Here is a 21,773-nt window from a genome sequence, read left to right on the forward strand (position 1 = left end):
TCGCGCTTGAATGCTATCGTGGATGATGCTAGCGTCATACTGTGTGACGCCCGCAGGACAGTTGCTCCCTTTCTCCCAATCACAGGGGCATCTATTTTTCTCGGGCTGCCTTTACAGCTAAAGCGCGAGCGGCGTCACTACCTCTCCCGTCTTGGGGGCTTTTCCGCAAGCCCATGAATAACGTACTGCAAAATGCATACAAAGAACCAGTACACGGGTTTTGCAGGCGTAATCTCTGAGTAATAACCGGCAGACAGACAAACCTACACGCCACGACTGCATGGCCTTGGCCGTCGGGCGTCAATTTAGAGGCCTTAAATGTTTGCCGCAGAGCGTCGCAGAGACTCGGCGATTGTCGAGGCGGGTCCTCCTATGACACAAAACACGCATTACGTGCTTAGAGGTGGACAGCAACGACCGGAAACAAAAATGAATCGTGCCGCAAAAAAATACCAATGAAAAAGAGAGTAACAGAGGCGACTTCGCGCGGGTGGGGCGCACACAGGTGAAATACGAGCCTCCCTTTTCTTTTTCCGAGGCGCGGAGAGCGAGCCCTTGACGGCGGTGGGCCCCGCGTTGCTCTCGGACGCCGTGACTGAGCGATGATCACTTCCTGCTCTCCGACCAGGCGGGCCGAGCGCCGAACCTGTAATTACGAGCCGGGAAAATTCACACCTCGCGGCCGCCGGCACACAGGTTGGGCCGCCGCCGATGCTGCTGCTGCCATTCGGCCTCCTTTTGTCTGCGCGCGCGCCCTGGGTTGCGGTAGATGCGTAGACGAAGAGGGTGGGGGGGGGGGGGGGGGGGGAGGTGCATTTCCAGAGAACCACCTAAAACACAGCGCGCGCTTGCTCTTCCTCGCAGGCGGTCCGCCCCGGCGCCGTCGTGTTCCTCTCGCTGCGAGACGCGTGCCTGCCTTCCCGGCCGCATATGCGAGCATTGGGAGAGGCCCACAGACCGTGCTTGGCTCGTCTCGGAGCTATCTGGAGCGCCGAAGACGCGAGTGCAATCACGAGCGACCATGCAGGTTTTATAGCGTCCAGGTTGAGCGCTCGTGACTCGCGCGCGCGCATCTTGTGAAAAAAGTGTTGCCCGCGGAACGGACTGGGGAACAAAGATCGATCGTGGAGGCTCGTCAATAAGGTCGTGCCTGGAGTTCGCAGCGTAGGATGCGCTCGTGAGATCGTCCTTTTGTGTACAACGCGGTGGCTTTAAAGAACGCAGTTTAGCTCACTGTTTGCCGAAGTTTAGGCGCTCTTGGATGCTCAGGTAATCGGCGCACGTTACGAAGAGCACAGGCGTCGTATTAACATTTTGCATGAGGCATTTCGATGAGCCTGTTCAATTACTTTTAAAAAATCAGCAAATAAGCAATACAGTCGCCCTTCACGGCCTGTAGCCACGCAACAGTCAGGAAGAGAATGTATCGCATTGCGGCGCGTTTTGAGCACCCTTGGATACTGGGTGCCCCTCAACTTTTTACGGGCCTGTTCTAAGCAAACAACGAAAACAAGCAGCAAGTGAGAGTGGCCACTTTGAGGCTCACGTAGGCCACGTATGGGCCACATTGTTCACGTCATTACAGGGGGCACATTTTGAGGTCGCGCACTCCCCGGTGAACCCGGTAGGCAACATTCTCAGGGGCCAGGAGGATAACACAGGAGTTCTCTGTTTCGACATACCACGCCCATGGCGACGCTGTTTCGGCCAGAGCAAGTGCGCGAAACAGTTATCTCTAAAACAAAACAAAAAATATATAAGGGGAGGGGGGGGGGGTGCCTAAATTTTGGCTAGCACGGTACACTAGTCTCCTCAGTCAACAAACGTTCATCAAGAGGGGGCGACAGGCAGCAAAAAAACTCTCAGGTCATGTGCGTCTGCTTCCGCCTCTCTGCAGTCCATCTTGGCGTGTACATTACTTGCAAAGAACGGGCGGGAAGTGACGAACGGCTACGGAGCGCTGTGCGTTGCAACAGTTCCCGGTAAAGTGGCACTATTTCGGGGCGATAGCTCGGCGGAAGAAACGAAAAAAAAAAGAAAAGAAAAAGCCCGACCGTTGCTGCTTAGGTTAGCACGTGAAAAGAAGTGGCATGTACCTGTGTTTTCCTGCGTGCGTGTGCTCTTTCGTTGAAATTTGGCTGGACTTCGCTGAGCCTTTGCAGGGGGCTTTCCGCGGCGTATGGTCTCACGTTTTCTTTTACAACGATAGCTCTCTCAGGGAGACCTTCAGTCGCGGTGCAGTCATCCTATTGTATGTAAAGTGCGCCGTATCCGTTAACACTCCAGTGGTTACCCCTGACGAATGAGTGTGATCTTGACCTGATGCCTGTGTAATCAAAAACGCATTTTATTTTTTTTTTTCTCTCAAAGATTGCAATGCTACGTAAGGCTTTTTTTGTTAAAGAGCGTGTTTCAGTTCAATCAACGTAAGTGATTACAAAAAATCAATGAGGAAATTATTCCCATATTTTTGTAATATTTACCAATATTCACAGATGTCTTTGAACGAGGTACCCACCTGGCAATTTAATGTAACCTTAGACTTACCTTGCTCATAGCTTTGTAACCTTCCTACGCCCATTCTAGATACATAGCGATTATGCTAAAACAATGTGTTTTGATTGAGTCAGTGAATAAATAAATTTATTCAGAATAGGAGGAGCTGATTCCGGAGCAACACAAAAGAATCTGCTCCGAATGAAATGAAATAATCAGTAAATTCAACGAGGTTTTCACTTATGAAGTTAGAAATTTAAGAATCAGGGAGTTCTAACACATCCCAATGAAGTGTTCGAGAACTTCATGTTTTTTCATTTCTTTTTGAACATAACTCTCACAATGATGAAATTTTCGACAAATCAAAATTGTGCGAACAGGTCTGTTTAAGAATGCATGTCGTCGCTGTACTTGACATGAAGATGTTTTTACTTCTCGGCAAAGAAAAAGTTAATCTCAGCAGTTTATTTTTCAGAATTAAATCAAGATAAAACTCAATTGCTGATGCAAAAAAGAAAAAAAAGAACTTATTTGGTCTGCTGCTGAGGGTATGCTGAGGGAGGGTATCCCATTCTCATCCCTTGGAATGTTGCGTCAGCTTTTGTGGCAGCGTATTTCGAATAATGAGGCGGGAAACTGGGGACACGAATACATTTCACCAGAAAATGAAGTTTTCGCACAAACATGGCTAGCTCTTGATGCCCACAAGAAGTTCAGATAATTCGTGACATATGCACGGACACAGTGGGAACCAGTTGCATTCCATTTAGTGCATACAAGTATTCACATCGGGCCACAATCGAAAAACTAGGGACCAGGTGGAGAAGTTGATAGCGCAATGCAGGAGGTCAACAACGCGATACGACATACGGCGTTGTCCTGGCAGCTACCTTTCCTGGTGTTCCTTCTTGTGACGATGGCTGTACAGAGGCCTTCCGCCGGAATAAACGGCTTCAGCGTCGCAAACGAAAACTATTCCGCGTCGGCGCATTCCCGTTCAGAATGCTATTCACACGAGTCGGAAGTGGCGGTCTTCAAGACGGTGCACACACAGACTTGTGTCCCATATAGCACACTGCTGCGCGGCCCAGTCAGGTGGGAAGCGAGACTGCCGCCAGTGGGCGCTCTCGCGGAGGAGGGCCACTCAACGCGATGAACACTCTCGATTCTTCACCCTGATGGGGACAGCGAGAAGTCCGGGAGAATCTTTTCTTTCAGTGGTTGTTAAATGTGAGCCTTAAACCAGCTCATCCAGTATATTCCGCAGTGATAACGATTCTCTTCTTCCTACAACGAAGCTGCCCTGGACAAACACTCCTTGTAGAGCAGCGAAGAGTTTTAGGGCGCAACTCAGTACCGCGCTTCTGCGCGAACCCTTAGGCGGCGGGTCATCGCCAAGCGCATCTCTCGCCACGTCGGTGTCTCCGTAGTACGTTGAGCCCAGCGTGGAGTGGGCAGCATCTCGCAGAAGCCGCAAGCGCATAGATGTACACAACCGCCTCCGCAACCGCTCGGGGTGCCAGGGGCGCGGCTAAAAGTGGAATCCAATGCGCGCGAGCGGAGTGACTCCGCGCGATATGGCCGCCGTGAGATAGGGCAATTTACGAGGCGGCGTGGGCAGGCGTCCTCCCGTGTGTTTCTGTATGCGCTGTGCGTGCGCAGTGTGAGCGTGTGCACACACAGACGCACACCAGCTGCGCCCCCATAGCGTCGCTATCTAAGCAAGCGCACCTGACTGCGCGTGGCGAGTCGGCTGCGCGGGACCCTGCGCTGACCGTAATTTATGGCAAATTGAAAAGCTGATAAGCAACGTCCCGCCAGCCACGTCAACAAAGGAAGACAGCGCCGCCCACGCACAGCGACGCCTTCGCGTGAAGTGGTGCCACAAGCCATTGGCCGGGTATCCAGGGGAGTGCGTCATTCGAGAACGACACTTTAGACGATGTCACAGCGCAAGGAAGAAGACGGAGCGCGTACGCAGATCGTGTAGAGAAAGTTTCGTTCACCCTATCTTCTAGCGCCTTTTGTTTCGTATTATGGCTGGGTTAAGTACGTTATACGAGCCTTAGTGATACAGAAAGAGCGCTTCCGCGTTTCGATGGGGCGAAGCAGAATAGACGTCCTGTGCTGCGAGATGTCAGCCCACATTGAAGATTCCAGGTGGTTGATTTTTTTTTCCTTAAGGGGGGGGGGGGGGGGGGGGGGTTATTCCGAAAAGTACAGAACCTAATCATACTGTCATACTAACCATAGGGAACACCCAAAGATACTAATCATAGAGAAAGAACAACAGCAAAATAGCATTGAAAGATTTATTTTGCACGCTTAACGGGATAGTTTTCTGAAGTCTTGCCGCCTTACTAGTTTGGTTTCCAACTGGGCTTTCCTACTGACTTAGCTCTAATTGATATTGGTATTTTTTTAGGCATTCTGTTAATTGAGTTCACGAAGGCTTTCGACTCTATAAACCGTAACATACTATTTTTATTTAAATCTAGTTGGTGTAACCAGCCAAGTTCTTGGGCTACTCCGTAGCTGCCTACTTAATAAAAAAAATCAGCACTAATATCTCACACTTATTCTATGTTTAAGGCCACACTGGGGTACCACAAGGATCAATCCTTGGGCCTCTTTGATTTGTTATATATTTCGATGATCTTCCAAACTACATTCACTCATCTAATTGCTTTCTATGCTCGTATGATACGACTATATTTCTTTTTTTCACACACATCTCTCGATGATTTACTGAGTAAGCTTAATGAAATCACACCTAATATGGCAACTTGGCGTCAAAATAACGTGCTCGCTATTAACGTTCGTGTTAATGTGGCTTTGTAGTTTTCAGTTCTGAACATAAATCAATACCCAGAACGCACGTATTACTATAAATTTCTTCAAACTTAATGCCACTGACTACAACACACTTCTTGGGGCTGAATTAGAAGCATGCAGTTAAAATTTAGCAAGCACATTCAGTCTGTAACAAGAAAAGCAGCATTATGAAGTAAGGGTACTAACAAAGACACATTCATAAAATTATGAACGTGTCTTGAAGTACCGTAATATTGCTTTTCCATGCATTCACACATGGGCACATTAGCTGCTGTATAAATTCGTGGGTGGTACTTGCATATGTCACTTGTTTCCCTTCCAACATCTCGAAACTTCAGCATTGTACATAACTTTAGTCACATTAAGTCAGAAGCTTCATCTCTTCTTCGCTCACATAAGATTTTATCAGCGTCGAATCAGTAGAAGCATTCTCATGGTATTTTGGTATTTAAGTTCATCAATTAGAACCTAGCATATCCGTGAATTAACGACAATCAGATACCTAACGATAGCCGCACACCCAGTTCGCACTAAAAAACAACTTCATGTCGCAAAAACCCAAAACAAATTGCAGGAAATTCAGGTCTAATATCCATGCTTCATTATTGTGGAATTCATTTCCGCTACAAATAAAGAAGGTGTCATCAGTTCATAACTAGGGGTGTGCGAATATCAAAATTTTCGAATACGAATCGAATACGAATACTTGATTCCGAATATCGAATCGAATATCGAATAATCAAGGACAGACGCATTTAACCACTATAAAACATTTATTTGACTACCCAAGAACATCACAGTTCAACTATCGATGATTAAATGAACACAAAAGGTGTGTGTGGCTGCACAAAAAGTATCAAAGTGTCGAACATTATTCTTAGAAGAGTGGAAATATCCTAGAGGACGGCTAGTACACAGCATTGATTAAGCTAGCTTTCCATCAGCACAAAAGCGCGCTGCTGGGATGAACATAAAAGGTTGTCGTGAAGGAAAACCAGCTGGTCCACATGGTCAGGCAGAAGTAGTTCCCTTCTAGCTGAAACGACTACTCCAGCAACAGAAAATGCCCTCTCACTTGTCACTGACCTGGAACGTATTGCGAGGTACTTCGTGCGCAGCTCTGACCATAGCAGCTTCGCATGTATAGCCAGAAAAAAGCTCACCAGTGCAGTCAGCTACGGCATGGCCCTTGGAGAAAGGAAAAATTTTCCTTCCTCGAAGGAAAAATTCGAAGGAAAAATTTTCCTTCATCCATGCGCGCTGCTCTGGGCGCCGCCATGTTGTTATGTCTCTGTCGATAGGGCTAGTGGACCGAAATGAACGCCGGTACTCACAATGAATATTCGGCTAGATACGAATATTCGTGTCGGGTCGAATATTCGAAAGAACACGAATACTTGAATTTCGAATCGAATACGAATACTAAAAATATAATATTCGAAATATATTCGAAAATTTCGAATATTCGCACACCCCTATTCATAACTTAAAGAGAATCTGAATGAGCTCCTGCTTAGAACTTGACAATGCTCCTTGTCCAATTGACTTTCATTTCAGCCTATTACTTGGTTTAAACATTCTTTCTGGTTATGTTTTCGAACCTGTTTTTTTTTAGTCGCTTTGTTTTGTTTTCTGCTTGGTTCTTTGCACAGGCAAATGTAGCCTGGTGTTAACTGTGCTCGATAATTTCGTTCATGTTTTAAAATAAACTCTCATCTTTTCTCAATAAACTTAGTGCATATTTTGCATTACTGTTGTTGGCTTGATTTTCATTTTTTTACATTGTGTTACTATCTATAGGAGCTCTCCCCTCCGTCTTTGACTTTCGGACCTCCTCCTGTATTTATTATTATGTATCAATCACCAATGTGCTAACGTTTCCGCAATAAGCTACCACCACCCAAACAACGACCACCCCGCCGTGGTGGCTGAGTGGTTACAGCGCTCGGCTGCTGACCCGAAAGAGGCGTGTTCGATCCCGGCCGCGGCGGCTGAATTTCGATGGAGGCGAAATTTCAGAGGCCCGTGTACTGTGCGATGTCAGTGCATGTTCAAGAACCCCAGGTGGTCGAAATTTCCGGAGCCCTTCACTACGGCGTCCTTCATAGCCTGAGTCGCTTTGGGACGGTAAACCCCAATAAACCTAAACCTAAACCAAAAAACGACCACCTGAAACGAATCTCGATTTGTGCTTCTCGTATTTTTGGCCGAAAGAGGCTGTAGTAAATCGCCACCCACCGAAACTGATTAAAATTATCTCAGGAGTGAGAAGAAAACGATAATCAAACTTGTATATTCAGACGCTGTTTTAGAATTAATTGTTAACTAAGCCTATCATGAGTTGGCTCAACATGAAGATCATAATCCATAGTGAACAAAAGCACCCTCCCCCCACCCCCCTAAAAAAAAGGAAAAAAAAAGAAAACAAGCCAGTGGAATGTCACGAAATCCATGCCTGAGGTTATTCGGTCTCCGAAGGAAGTGCATTTACCCTAGCTTAGTTTTCCAATCTGACTTGCATAGGTGTGGACGCGTTCACATTCGAAAAAAAAAACTCCTCAGTAGTGATAACTGGCTCAGGCATCTCACGATAGATTTCGTGTCGCTTGATCCAGTGCTGAAGGGCGTTGGAAATAGAATAGAAATGGAATATAGTCGTTACGCCACGTAAGGTCGTCATCGCTACTTGCAGTCCAGATATCTGAGAATAAGAATGGGTGCTTAATTCATGGTTTGGTTTGGTTTTGTGGGGTTTAACGTCCCAAAGCGACTAAGGCTATGAGAGACGCCGTAGTGAAGGGCTCCGGAAATTTCGACCACCTGGGGTTCTTTAACGTGCACTGACATCGCACAGTACACGGGCCTCTAGAATTGCTCCTCCAAAGAAATTCTAGCCGCCTCGGCCGGGATCGAACCCGCGTCTTTTGGGTCAGCAGCCGAGCACCATAGCCACTGAGCCACCGCGGCGGCGGTGCTTAATTCAGCCAGTTCACCCAAGAGGTGGCACGGTTCGGGCTCTGATACGGGACAGCGACTTTTTGACTATTTTTGGACTCGTGGGCAATCCCATAAAGTAATTTATCTGGGTTACCAGCATCGCCCTGCAGCGAAGCCGAGGAGCATTTTGAAGACGAACTTGGAGAAGGCCTATTATTGCATTCGGGCCTCGATGGTGAAGACAAAACAGCAATCAGGTAGAGGGCAGTAACTCGTTCATCGAGCATTCGCGAAAAACGTGCGCTTGCTATCCACGTTTTAACAAAACACCTTTCAACGCCGAGTATAACTGTCCCACAGCATTCACGAATTCCTTGCGCTCATGTGCTGAATGTACTATCGTTGTAAAGGCCTGCAAACTTTTGAGGTCACATTGTTGACCTTTGTGCTTTGCCCAGGGAGGCATCCGTTAATTTTACGCAATAAGGTTAGAGGCTCCGTTGTCCAGAAAATCCGGCGTCGGCGTTTTCGGTGTCGTGAGCGAAAAATCACGAACACGACCCTGGCAGGTGGTCCCCAGAGAGCAACAAGACAGAGAGAGAGTAGGCGGGCCACCTAGGTCACGTGACCTTGCAGCGTCATCACAACCTGCCCACCGGACAGTGAGCAAACTGCCCACCGTGGTAGGTGGCAGTTAAAACAATGATTGGTCTCTAGAGAAGAGCAACCTGGGCTCCACAGGGCTCACCGCTGAGAGCGACTGCCATCGCAGGGCAGTGGCGCATGGCTTAACAGCTGCGCCAGGAGGGGCATGAGAACTCCCAGGGATCTACTAACGCAAAGTAGAGAATGACCTTCTGCATATATGGGAAGCAACCCACGACGCTACCACGTCATACCCTGAAGGCGGAGCTTAAGTGTTCCCTCCTATGTTTTTCTTTCTTCGCTTATGCCTCACGCGTAACCAGCCTTTTCAAATAAGCCTCGTTTCTGACAGACAGGTGCACATACTTCACTAAATGCATTCTCGTTTTATTACCCGCGATCCCAGACAGAACCGAAACAACGAAATGAAGAAAAGCTCGGGGGTTCTCTGTTCTGTTCTCCTCATGCGCTTCTTGCTTTCATCATTCGTTACTATCGAACGCAAATTCCGGCAATCCCAGTGTTATCAGCAGATCTGAAAACAGAAAGTAAGAAAGAATGAAAGGAAGAAAGTAATAAGGGAGGAAACAAGTAAATCTAGAGAGAAAAAAGAGAGAAAGTGAGAAAGAAAGAGAGAAAGAAAGGAAGAAGGAAAGAAAGAAGGAAAGAAAGAAGGAAAGAAAGAAGGAAAGAAAGAAAGAAAGAAAGAAAGAAAGAAAGAAAGAAAGAAAGAAAGAAAGAAAGGAAGAAAGAAAGAAAGAAAGAAAGGTTTGAACGAAGAAAGAAAAACAAAAAAAAACACGCGGTCCTGCCTCGAGAAGGAGTTAAACGACTAGGGAAAAGTTATTCGATACTGCGACAACAAAGGAGCAATGAAACAGAATTAACTGCGAAGGAAATAGCGTACGGCGGGAGAGCGGGTGGGGCAGAAGGAGGCGCGCATTAGCTTGCTCGCCGCGCGCGCGTCATCATGGGCCGTAAAGGTCTATAAATACGCCCCGTCTGCCTCCTCTCCTGCCCAGACTGCTTCTTGTAAAACCCATACAGCACCGGCTCGAGCAGCATCGGAGGCAGCGGCAACAGATGATCTGCTTGTCCGATACGCGCACAACATGTGTACGGCACGGACGCACACCAACTGCACGGCGCGTCCCCTTATTCCGCACGCGTGCGTTATCAGGCCACTCGATTGAGAGCGCCATAGGCGAGGCCGTAGGGATATCGCATTTCCTCTCCGGTCCTAAACTCATCTAACTGGTTTTTTTTTTTTTTTCCACGGCCTGTGACAGCGTTTTCTCCGTGCGCACTCTTGGAACGTTCTCGCTTCTTTTTGGATCCACGCGCTGATGGTGTGTGTGTATAGCACGGTGCGTGCATGCAATGCGATTCGATTTTCTCCGGCGCTAAATTCGGCCTTTATCTTGTGGAATGCAATTATAAGATGTTAAGAGTCGACGTTAAGGCTCACTGAAGAGGACTGGAGGCAACGGAAAAAGGAAAAACTAGAGGGCAGACATCAGCAGACCATAAAATCCTGCAAACGATAGCAGAGGACGCGGCAGCTTACGAGAGGACAAATATATTTAGGAGGGCGTCGCTATAAAGATTTCAGACTGGCCAGTTTGATTACGGACGCCGTGTTTGACTTGGTTTGGTTTGGTTTTGTGGGGTTTAGCGTCCCAAAGCGACTAAGGCTATGAGGGACGCCGTAGTGAAGGGCTCCGGAAATTTCAACCGCCTGGGGTTCTTTAACGTGCACTGACATCGCACAGCACACGGGCCTCTAGAATTTCTCCTCCAAAGAAATTCTAGCCGCCGCGGCCGGGATCGAACCCGCGTCTTTTGGGTCAGCAGCCGAGCACCATAGCCACTGAGCCACCGCGGCGGCTGTTTGACTTGGGAGGTACAGGAACGAAACCGCTTCAGAGGACAGCCTTAAAGTCAATCGGGTTTAGTTTCATACGACGCCTGGGACGAAGTATCGTTGCACGATAGCTGGTTTCAGTGAATGCTCAACTCGAGTTTATGCATAAAAGTAAAATTATTCGATTGGTGAAAAATGAGTGAAACACTGCGAGAGAATGAACAAAAAAAAAAGCCAGCAAACGATCAAGCGAAGACAGCGTGTTTTTCTAGCCTGTTTACGGTCTCTGACACGCATATTTATTCTAATTTAAATATTTCTTGCTTGAGAACATGAACAAAGAAGCCCAGGGCGCGGTGCTTGTTACGTATCTCTCGTTCTCTCTCTCTCTTCACACACACATACGCACACACAGGACAGGGTGCATTTATTTTGCCCTGGACATTTAGGTTCGGATTCACGTTACATTACCTTTTAGCTTTTCGGGGAGGAAACAACATACAGTGCGCGCTAACAATCCTACGTGCCCCACTCCGTGTCGTTGTTCCTCTTCATTCCGCACGCAAAGGCGCCTTCCTTGGCGGAGTCGAAGTCGAATTTCCACAACAGAGAGAACGCTTTGGTTCACTTCCGTTCTCCCATGGGTTGGCGTCCATGCCGGCGACCGCACGTCGATCACGGCACATATTTTCGGAAGCTATTGTTCGCTGTGCACGCTAGACGGATATTCCGTGCGTGGTCTAGTGTGGGGCTTGTGGGATTAGTGAGACGACCGAAGTGATGGTTCACCAGGGTGGAAATTTGGGCAAGTCGGTACTGATCCATAACATAAGGGTAGCCCAAAACCAGGACGACGGACAAAAGGGGAGAAAACACACACCCACAACGCAGGCAGTGTTGTGGGTGTGTGTTCTCTCCCCTTTTGTCCGTCGTCCTGGTTTTGCGCTACTCTTATGTTATGGAGTGATGGCCTTGTGGTAGAGCATCCGCCTCCCATTCGGGAGGTGCTGGGTTCGATCCTCAGTGGCGTCGAGTACCCACCGGTTTCCTAATGGGTGCGAGGTTTCCGCCGGCCTAGTGCTCAGGTTTTCTGGCGTGAAATGCTTGAAAAAAAAGGGTCTTGGACCAAAGCGTTGCGTTGGCGGGCCAGTGATTCGTTCCGCAGTCAAGCAACCGTAAAAACAGCTCATGCGGTGAAAGGCAATTCGTGGCCCTTTATTAAAATTACTTATAACTGCCACGGCGTGGTAGTTAGCTGTTAAAGTAATGACTTGTCATGAGAGGTTGCTCGGGAGGAGTAACCTGGGCCGCTCAAGTCCTACCGATGGCAACTCTTGCCATCGCAGGGCCATCGCTTAACCGTCGCAACACTGCACCAGGAGTGGTATGACGACTCGTAGGGAACTATGAATGTAAAATGGAGAATGACAAATTCCACATAGGGCGTTAACCTACTAAAGCTACCGCGTCATGCCCGTAAGGCGGAGCGTAAGTGTCCTCTCCAATTTTTTTTTTATAGGCTGTTGCACAGTGGCAGCGACCAGTGCCTTGTAGTTGCTAAATCATTCAGCGCGTTGGATACATACAAGAAAATGGCGCATAATGCGAGAAGGTGGCGGAGGAGGTCACGCAGAGACAAAAGCCTGGGGTGACTTTCCGTTCATCAGGCTTGCGCATCTGCGAAACTTGTGGCCGTCACTAATATTCCAAGACCTTGTGTTCTCGCGCCCCATAGGGTCGCTGAAAGGTCCGCGGAGTGTCTTTGTTATGCAATGCCAAACCAGCAACCTGCCGGCGCTGCTGGCAACTCTAGAGTGAGCATTGTGATGAAGGCATCGCAGGCGAGAGAGCCGTGACGTCATTTAGTCGGACACCATCGGATGTTACCCGAGGCTGAAAATAGGAGTGCACGCGTTTGTGCAAACAGCGTTAAAATGAATAAAAAGATAAGTGCAAAGTATGCCTTGGTTTCGGGATTCAAAGAGTTATTTTTCCATCCTGCAGCCGTAAAAAGTACGTGTCGAAATGCGCAGCCGAACTTTATGAGCATGCTCGTTAAATTTACGACTCTTTCGGTTACTTAGTATCTTAGAAAAAATAAGAGGAAAAGCCGTGTACCTTGTTTATATGCATAAAGATCTTAAAGTATTTAAAAGTAAGGTCAATCAGCATGAAGTGCAACTGAAAAAAAAAAAAAACCGCGCAGACGTGAGTGCGCCGACCTGTAATCTGTCTACGCTAGAGGTTGGTTGCATTTCTGAATGCGCCGCAGCCTTCAACGAGATTCAAGAAGTCGGATAGAAATGAAAATGACGCTAGCGGAAAAGGTAGAATAACCACGCCGAGGTTACGCGAAAAAAAAAAAAAAGAAATCAACGAACGGCGACACATGGTCTCGCCGGTTATAATCCCTCACAATCGATCGGACCGATAGGCCACGTTCTATAGTGGAGGACCTTGCTCCTACGCTTAATGCGGATTACGTTAAATACCGAAGCAGTTAGAAAACAAGCAAAACCAGGGAGAAAATATAAAAGGGGTCATAACTAAGCGAGTACGCAAGGGCAATTTCAAGGTCCCCCATTGCTTATAATGCACAACGGACAACAGCGTTCGGACAAACGCACAAGGCGGCGCGTCGCGCCTCGCACGAAATGCAAGTATACAGGCTGCGTATCTTTTGGAAGCAAAGAAATAAACCTGAATGGATAAGTTCAGCCACTGAGCGATGAGAGTCGCCGGCATAAGCCCCGTAATCCGCGCAGGCTGGCCATGCGCCGTCCGCATACCGGACGGCGACTCACGCGTACACGGCCGCTACCGAGTTCAGCGAAGGACGCGGCGCGACTGCACCGCTCGCAGTGGTGCACCCACGCCCTGCTTCCTGGCGCTCTCCAAGAAGGCTGCGCAGTGCTTCAGCAGCGGTGCTCAGTCGCGGAAGTCGTTGCTGCTGCCCCCGGGCGCGCACGCGCAAAGCACCCCACGTACATAGAGTTGGCCAAGGTTCGGGCAGAAAACGTGTAAAGCAAAATAAAAGGAAATAGGAAATGGTTTGGTTTGGTTTGGTTTATAGGGATTTAGCGTCCCAAAGAGACACAAGCTAAGAGGGGCGCCGTAGTGAAGGGCTCTAGAAATATCGACCACCTGGGGTTCTGTACCGTGCGTTGACATCGCACAGTACACGGGCCTCTAGAATTTCGTCTCCATCGAAATTCGACCGCCACGGCCTGGATCGAACCCGCGTCTTTCGGATCAGCAGCCGAGCGCCATGACCACTGAGCCACCGCGGCGGCAGGAAATGATAAATTGAGGTACACAATGGTATTACACCGTACAGTAATAAATACTGTTGCTTCTTATTAACGGTCCCACGGGTTGAGCCTTAAGGTATAGTTATAATTAAGGCAAACATTTAAGTGAGTGCGACACTAAAAACACGTGCTCTTGCCACAAAAATTTTGCGCGAATCGTTCAGATTACAGAAAGCCGTTTTATACTAGAGCTGCCGTGACGGAAGTTAGGCCATTTGGTGGTTTATGTTGACGCTCTGTACTGCTTTCTAGTTGGAACTTCCCGCACACCTCGAGCAGATGAAAGACCGATGGATAAAGTTTAATTAGTGGATCAGATTCATAGTTGGCATCGTCTGCTGAGGTGGGCCCTCTGCATTACAAGGGCCTCTCCCCCAAGTTGTCTTGAATTATCCATGTACCCTGTCCTACGCCAGCTACGGCCACAACATTCCAATAAGTTTTTTCATCTCAGCTACTAACCTGACTGCCGCCCCTGGCGACAATTTCCTCTCCTCTGGTATCCAAACCGTCACTCCATCCTAACACTACATATCAATCTTTGGATGATATCATGAAGCAATTATGAAAAAGCATAACACGTGTTTGCCCACTACGACCACCATGAAGGCTGGTAGTCTTTCCACTCTCCATCAGTGGATGTATGGGTGGAAAGACGCTAGGAGCGTTCTCTTAGAAGCTATAAATTCATTTTTCTTTCAATGCAAAGGTTATTGATTTTTACCTGTGAGCGGTTTTTAATGCACTTCTAACCTTATGTCACCACGCTGCCTTTGAGCCATCAACCTTCCAATCGCCTTTTGTTAACGTCTACCGCAGATTTATTTATATGACCATTGTTGTCTCTAAACCACAGGGAGAGTGCCTGTGCCTGTATCGGCATCGGAATGGATACTACCACATTGTAGTAAAATGCGTTCGAATTTTTTTTTTTCTACGGGTTTACTACACACACACGCATGTGTCTTCTTGATTATATTCCGTTTTGTAGCTACGCGTTCTGTGACACCCCGGTCTGGCTTCAAAGAGTAAGGCACCGCCTCTTGAGTTATCGTTGAACGATGCCTTCCTCACTTGCCCTTTCGATTGAATTAATCAACTTCTTACCCTCCGCATTTTTTATCTGTCTTTCAAAGCTCTTTATTTCTCAGTTCTGTTTTCTTCCAAGCTTAGAGGTTACTTTTCTAGCTCTTTTCCGTCACTGTGAGTCAAAGCTCTTTCTGTTAAGTATTTGAATACCTCAGCGGTCCACCTGTTATCGTCCAATTTCCTCAGGCGTACTTCCCATAATATTTTACTCTGAGCTTCCAGGGCTTCAAATCAAGCCAATACCACTTCCTTCTGTACTGCCTCATTTGTGGTTTTCAAGTGGGCACTTAGTGCTAATCTGCCGACAGCTCACAGATTTATATCTAGCCCCGATTGAACTTCTGCCCTCAGGCACAAAACCACATTCTCAAAAGTAAGCCCTTGCATCATTATTCCTTTCCAAACATCTCTAAGTACTTCATACCTGTTCTACCCCCATAATGCTCCATGCTTGATTATATCGGCATATTCACCTTTTCTTCGCAGCAGTCTTTTCGTGATTTTCCATGCATTTCTATCCTTCGCTCACCCATACCCCAATGTTTTTCTATTCTGTCAGCTTGGGTATCTCGTGGCCTTGTACTGTAAGCACCTGCTCTGTGGAACCGTTAAAAATTATTGAGGCGAAAGCCTTTAATGGCTCATACTGTCGTCCGTTAACAAAGCGTGTCACACGCGTTTAACTCGAACTAAAAACGATAGAAGAAAACCAATGGCTGCTTCAGATAGAGGAGCAAAAATGAGCCTAGAAGCCAAGTTTGATGACCTTGGGTTTAATAATTAATTAATTATAGGCAAAACTGTCGAAATTACGTCGATATAGCCACGAGAATGGTGAGACGTGGCATCCACCGGAAGTCATCACGGCATAGGAAAAATTTTTCACAGAATGGTCGGAAAAACGTCGGATTTGTGTCAAATTAGATAGATAAATGTGCAATTAATCGTGATTAACACTTAAGATCCCCGAAAGATGTAGAATTTGAGTATCGATGCAGCCACGGGAACGGTGCGACGTCACATCCACCGGAAGTCGTCACGGCATAGTGTCCTCGGTTTTCGCCTCTCAACGCTTTAGTTACCAAAATGTCCACGCAAATTTTAAACCTGATTTAATGGCGCTAGATATAGTCTGGAACGTCTCCTTATACTCCACAAGAATTAACCAGAGTCTGTAAATATTCGTGCCTATCAGCTAATATCGTCCGCATACATTAAGTCCTGCAGCTTCTGCTCTACGACGTTTCCGCCTTATTTTTACAAGTGATTATATCCATATTTATCGTATTAATCATGAACAGAAGCGGTGATAGCAGACATTTCCGCCATAGTCCTTTGTGAATAACGAATGCTCTCGCAGCTCTTATCCCTTCCCAAGCAAATACAACTTTAATATCATGGTATAATATTTTCTTCAGTTTTTCATTTAGTGACTAGAGCAACACCCAGCCTTCTGTTGACAGAATCAGCTAGCCGACACAAAACAACACAAATATGTTTGTGTTACAGCGGCCTGAAGTTCGTCTAATTTGCAGCGTTTTTCTTGCGGATGCCCTGAGAGACACTCTAGAATAACTCCCACGTGTGCGACCCATATTGTCCCGTTGTGACGTCATTTTGGCGCCACCCCAATTTTCGTGAGTGCGCATCACGTGATGAGTAAGGTAAATACAAAATAGATTTCAGTAAGCGGACCGTGACTTACGAGATAAGACAGAACTGGTTTTTCTCTTTGTGCGTTAAGAAACCAAGTTTTGCAAATTCTCAAAATGAAAAAAGAAATGAAAGTGCGGTGAGCGACTCGTGGCGTGCGACAGAGAAGCGAACATCGGTATGAAACTGGAGGAAATGGAGGTAAACAGTATACTGACGTTCGTTTTTTTTTTTTTAACGTGGAGAGACATTCAGAGAAAAGTAGTTTCGATTGATAGTTTTGAGACAAAAGATCAATAGACACCCCGATAGGGAGAGAAACAGCTACGACATCGATATCGATGTCTTAATGCGAAAACTCGAAATAACAATGCAATGGTGTATGTGTTGTGTAAAGTCCCAAGGCTACACACCGGCTATGAGAGACTCCGAAGGACGGGTGAGGGGCTCGAATCGATTAAGTCCACTTGGGTGTTCTTAAAGGCTCAGTAGTAGTAAGCGCTGGAAGAGAAACAGAGCCCAGCTCTACAGCACTCACCAACCGACTTTTTATCCTGTGGCGTTTATTGCGTGGTTGCATATCTATAGCCTTCCCGCAAGCCTGAACGGCGGAGAACATGTTTTGCACTTTGAGCGCTTAGTTTTGAATACCGTTATGAATGGCTACCCCCGTATTCTAAATCTTAGTCATTATTCGCTTTCTATAAATGCAACCTGTTGTGGGCACTGAGCGCCCTTTGATTTACACTGAAGACGGCATGCTGTTCTTCCTATTTCCTCTTTAACTTCGCGTAGAAACAAAATTAGTGAGCTCTAGTTTGCGTTTTCTTTTCTTTTGTCCACTACAGCACGACGCTGTGCTGTCGAGAGCAAGGTAGCAGGGTTCGCATTCAGAAGAAAGTGAAATGCGAAATCGCCCGGGCGCTGAGACCACAAGGGGGCAAAATCAGCCCGCATTTCTCCAACTCAGTGCGCGTCGTAGCCCAGAGTGCTTCGTCGTATCACAAGCTTACGCTGGTTTCTTCTTTCTCCATTTAACCAAAAAAGCAAAACACGTCGCATTCATCTCAAGCAGACGTGCGGAAGAGTGCGTATACACAAAGCGCTCGTTCTCTTAAAAACAGGAGCGAGTGTCAGCCTTCTGGAAAAGGCCGTCATTGTTCGGTGATTCACCGGCGTCGTTACGGGGCTCTACCCGCAGGTGAGCAATGCACTCGTCGTAGTCGACGCTGGCACGAAACTCGGCGGCGGCCGAGCAGAAATCAATCCGTCCGGCACGTGTGCTGTCCATGTGTATACCCTCGGAAAGTGATACCCCGACGGCGCTTACGCTTATTCCTCGTGTATCCGGAGTTCGCTGTGCTCTTTTGCCGCGTGGCAGTGTCCGTTCTTCTCTCTCTCTTTCCTTCTTTCCTTTGATAGACGCGAGTAGAACAATCACTCTGAAGACCGCTTTCTTCTCATATCTCTCTTTCTCTCAATTTCACTGATAGTCAGCGATATGTTCCTTTTTAGTTACGTATCCGTCGGCAGATGTAAATCAGCTCAAAGCATCGGTGCATTTCTAATCAAAGGCTTGGCGAAAGGTAGTTCCGTACGTGTTGAGGTCTAGATTGAGTATGACCGCGCGAGTTGCTTAGCGCGACCCGAAACTTTCGCATGCACAGGTTTATCATTGCGTCACGATCGTATGCAGTCGCCACGGCAGGGAACCTTTGCAGCTTCGGTCGTATGCCGGACAGGAGTAAAAGTTTACGTGGATGGGTTTTAGAATAACGGATAGGTGCTAGCGTAGACGTATGCCGGATTACCGGACGCCTTCTGCGCATGCCCAGTGGGGTGGGCGGGGTCAAGCGCTGGCGACTGTGCGAGCGCATCCGGTGTTCGGAAATCCTGTATAAGTCTACGCTAGCACCTATCCGCTGTGCTAAAACTGTCTCTTCATCTTCGCATGCGGTCACGGAGATTGTTGGTGAGCGACGGTGGGGCACAAATTTCTGAATGCATAGCCGCTGTCAAAAGTTTATTGAACGAGCCTTTAGCGAACAAACTTAATTTCATTGCATTCGGGATGCTTTGTTTGAGATTAAGTGGTACACTACATAAATCGCATGCTCAGAATTGGGCCGCGTGCAAAGACGAAGGTTAAATAAAGTTTGGTTTTTGATGATGTTGTGTTCCGTAAACTTATGATCACGAGTGTATATGTTTCACTTCTTTCCTCCCTTCTCACTTAACAATACATTCCGCACAGCCCAACACAGAAAACTGGGCGCTCATTTAGAAATGTGCATCTGTTAATTCCGTTTTTATAGTTATTTGCTAGAGCCCCACTTAACAAACTCTTCATTTAAAAGCTGCGGTTATTGCAGCTTGACGAGGTGCAGAAGCAATAGTTCTTAGCTGCAACAATACACATCCATGGAACACAAAAACAGTTGCATTATACAAAAACTGGAGTAAAAATCACTGAAGCGGAGAAGAAGCATGCACCAAAATTAAACTTTACTGTACGATGAATATAGAAAATATTATATAGATCTACACAAGTCAGTTTATGTGTTACTGCATATTTTATTACATTCGTCCCGCTTATGCGTGCACGATCTTGCTAAAAGTATTGGCGAGAAATAAACAAATAAAACGTACTATGTTTAGTTCAGTAACGACTAAAATGAATTGGGACAGTCCATGTTTGCTAAGAGACATCAATGCTTTGGCTGTTCCTCGGGGCTCTGTCAGTGACTTTAACACACCTGAGTGTGCATGGAAATTGCTGCGAAGCCACGGTAAAAACCGATGGGAGTTATACCAACACTTCACTTGGTAAGTTCTTGCCGAATGGTTACCTTAATCATTAAAAAGTAAGAAACAGGAGCTTATTTTGTCAGCTTTAAATGAATCATCCTTGCATGCTACTAAAGTTAGGCCCCCCCATTTATCGCCTCAAATCAACATCGGGAAGTTAAAAAAGGACCTCTCGAAGCATGAGGCTATGCCGTTGCTCCAGAATCAAGTGGGCTGGAAAAGCAACAGCAGAAACGCTGAACCAAGTTCGCTGCCTATTTATTTAGCGAGAATCAATAAGCGAGTACCGTCTGAAGTTCGGAGCCGATGAAAACTGGAAGAGAACAACAATAAACACAAGCCATTCACAAACGACTCAGTTTACTGAACTTGCAGCGGCAAATAAGGATTACGTTGAGGTGACTGGGAGAGTGAGAACGATTATCAGTTTCTCAGGTATTATCAACGTTTATGGCGATACAGTTAAAATGTGCGTATGCAGTCAGTTACGTGCTGTTGCTGTAAGTGTGGTGTTATGTGCCCGGATAAATAGAATAAGCAGGAAACATTTTTAGTGCAATGCACAAGCATTGGGTAGATGATGATTAACGGATAAAAAAGCTGATTTTATGATAATGTGCACCTACCGGCATGCTACATGCAAGGTCTGTACCGACGTGACTAACACTGAGTCTGAAATTATCCCTTTTGAACGGCTTGCTAGAAGCTATACAAGTTTGTCTATCTGTTCCGTTCTATGTCCGTTTCTGTCAGTTTAATTCACTTCATCACAAAGGGCCCTGTATCAGCGATTTTGGTAATACATCATCAAATAACTGGTGTATAGAGCGAAAGAATGGCGTCAAATATGAATGGGAACAGCCAAGAATATACTTAAAAGCTAAAACATGTGTTCGATAAGTTTCTTTTACCTTCTATCTTGAAAGCACGTGCCCTGTGTAACGTATAACACGAACATAACTTTTTTATTAGCTACACCTTTTTTCATCCCATATATTTTTTTTTGTACTGCTCGTCAGTAAACTGTCTCTCGACATTAAGGTGTTTATTTCAGCAGATTAGAGTGCTAGTTTATTTTAAGTTACGGTAAGATTGTTAACCCCAGGTGCCCCCAATGGCTACTTCGTAGAGGCACACCGCATTAACCATCACACAGACCAGAAAACCGCGGGAGTGATTGTCAGTCTTGTCTCTCGATCCGTTCGATACAGTCATAACCTGCCTGCAGTACTGAACAAGCACGGCGGATCGTATGCGAGGAGTCAACGGACCACTCACCACCAACTGCAGTGCGCGGGCCGGTACAAGAAGCAGACGAGCGCTAACCAGACCGCGAGCAGAGGCCCCGGTCTCACGCCCATGCCGTTGTGTCCGTCTTGAGTCACCACACCTCACACCAGCGTCGTTCCCGCGTAGGCGTCAAGTCTCCGCAGCTGCAGGATTCGCGACGCGAGCCCCGAATTCACCGAAGACATCCATGGCCGAAACTCGGGGAGACGGTGCCCGGACCGCACGTCGCTGGCGCACTACGAAAAGCGCGTCGTCTGAGAGCCGCCGTAGCAGACGCGCGCGGTCGTCTGCTTCAGCCCGCCCACCAATGGAGGCGCGGGTGAGAGGGCGCTGTCGGACCCCTCTTTCGCCAATCGCGTCACGAGGCGGCCGATTTGTACCCCCCTTCCTTCCCCCGTCATCCCAACACACACAACTCAACGGTTGTATTTTGGTTTTGCTTGCGCACGGCTTAGCGTTTATGGGTGAGAGTGCGAGTCCATGACGGCCAGCTCTTGTCCGCGCTGGCCATAGTTTTTAAACATTACTCCAGAGAAAGCAAAAGTGCCCTCCCGCGCTCGGGAAGGGCGAGAAGACGCTCTGAGAGCCTGTACGGTACTCTCGGAAGTTTCTCGAGTTACATAACGCGGAATCCGCACTTACGCAACTGGAATAAGTGGCGCGGCGTCTCTCGTAAGCCGCATCAATTAGCGCGGAGTGGCTGACTTACAAAGTACGCGAGGCTTATGACGCCGCTACACTTATTTTGAGGACTGAACGTACCTGACGCAGGCGAGCCGACTTTGTTTTTTGTTTACGATACGAGACCTGCAGTCGCTTCGTCTTTAACACGACGAGCACTCCTC

The 21,773-nt window shown here is 47.2% G+C and overlaps 1 protein-coding gene across 1 annotated transcript in view; it reads right to left on the minus strand.

The window, feature by feature from the left end:
- The window catches only part of LOC149341483 (protein Wnt-4-like), a 53,757-nt gene extending 32,585 nt beyond the window's left edge, over positions 1–21,172 (minus strand). Inside the window, exon 1 of the mRNA XM_089543593.1 lies at positions 20,917–21,172. Coding sequence (XP_089399719.1) covers positions 20,917–20,999 — 83 coding nt within the window. The 5' untranslated portion in view covers positions 21,000–21,172. The remainder of the gene's footprint in view (positions 1–20,916) is intronic.
- Positions 21,173–21,773: the final 601 nt, after the last annotated feature.

Source organism: Amblyomma mixtum, chromosome 5 (assembly GCF_055824585.1).
Source record: "Amblyomma mixtum isolate Tamu chromosome 5, ASM5582458v1, whole genome shotgun sequence".
NCBI lineage: Eukaryota > Metazoa > Arthropoda > Arachnida > Ixodida > Ixodidae > Amblyomma > Amblyomma mixtum.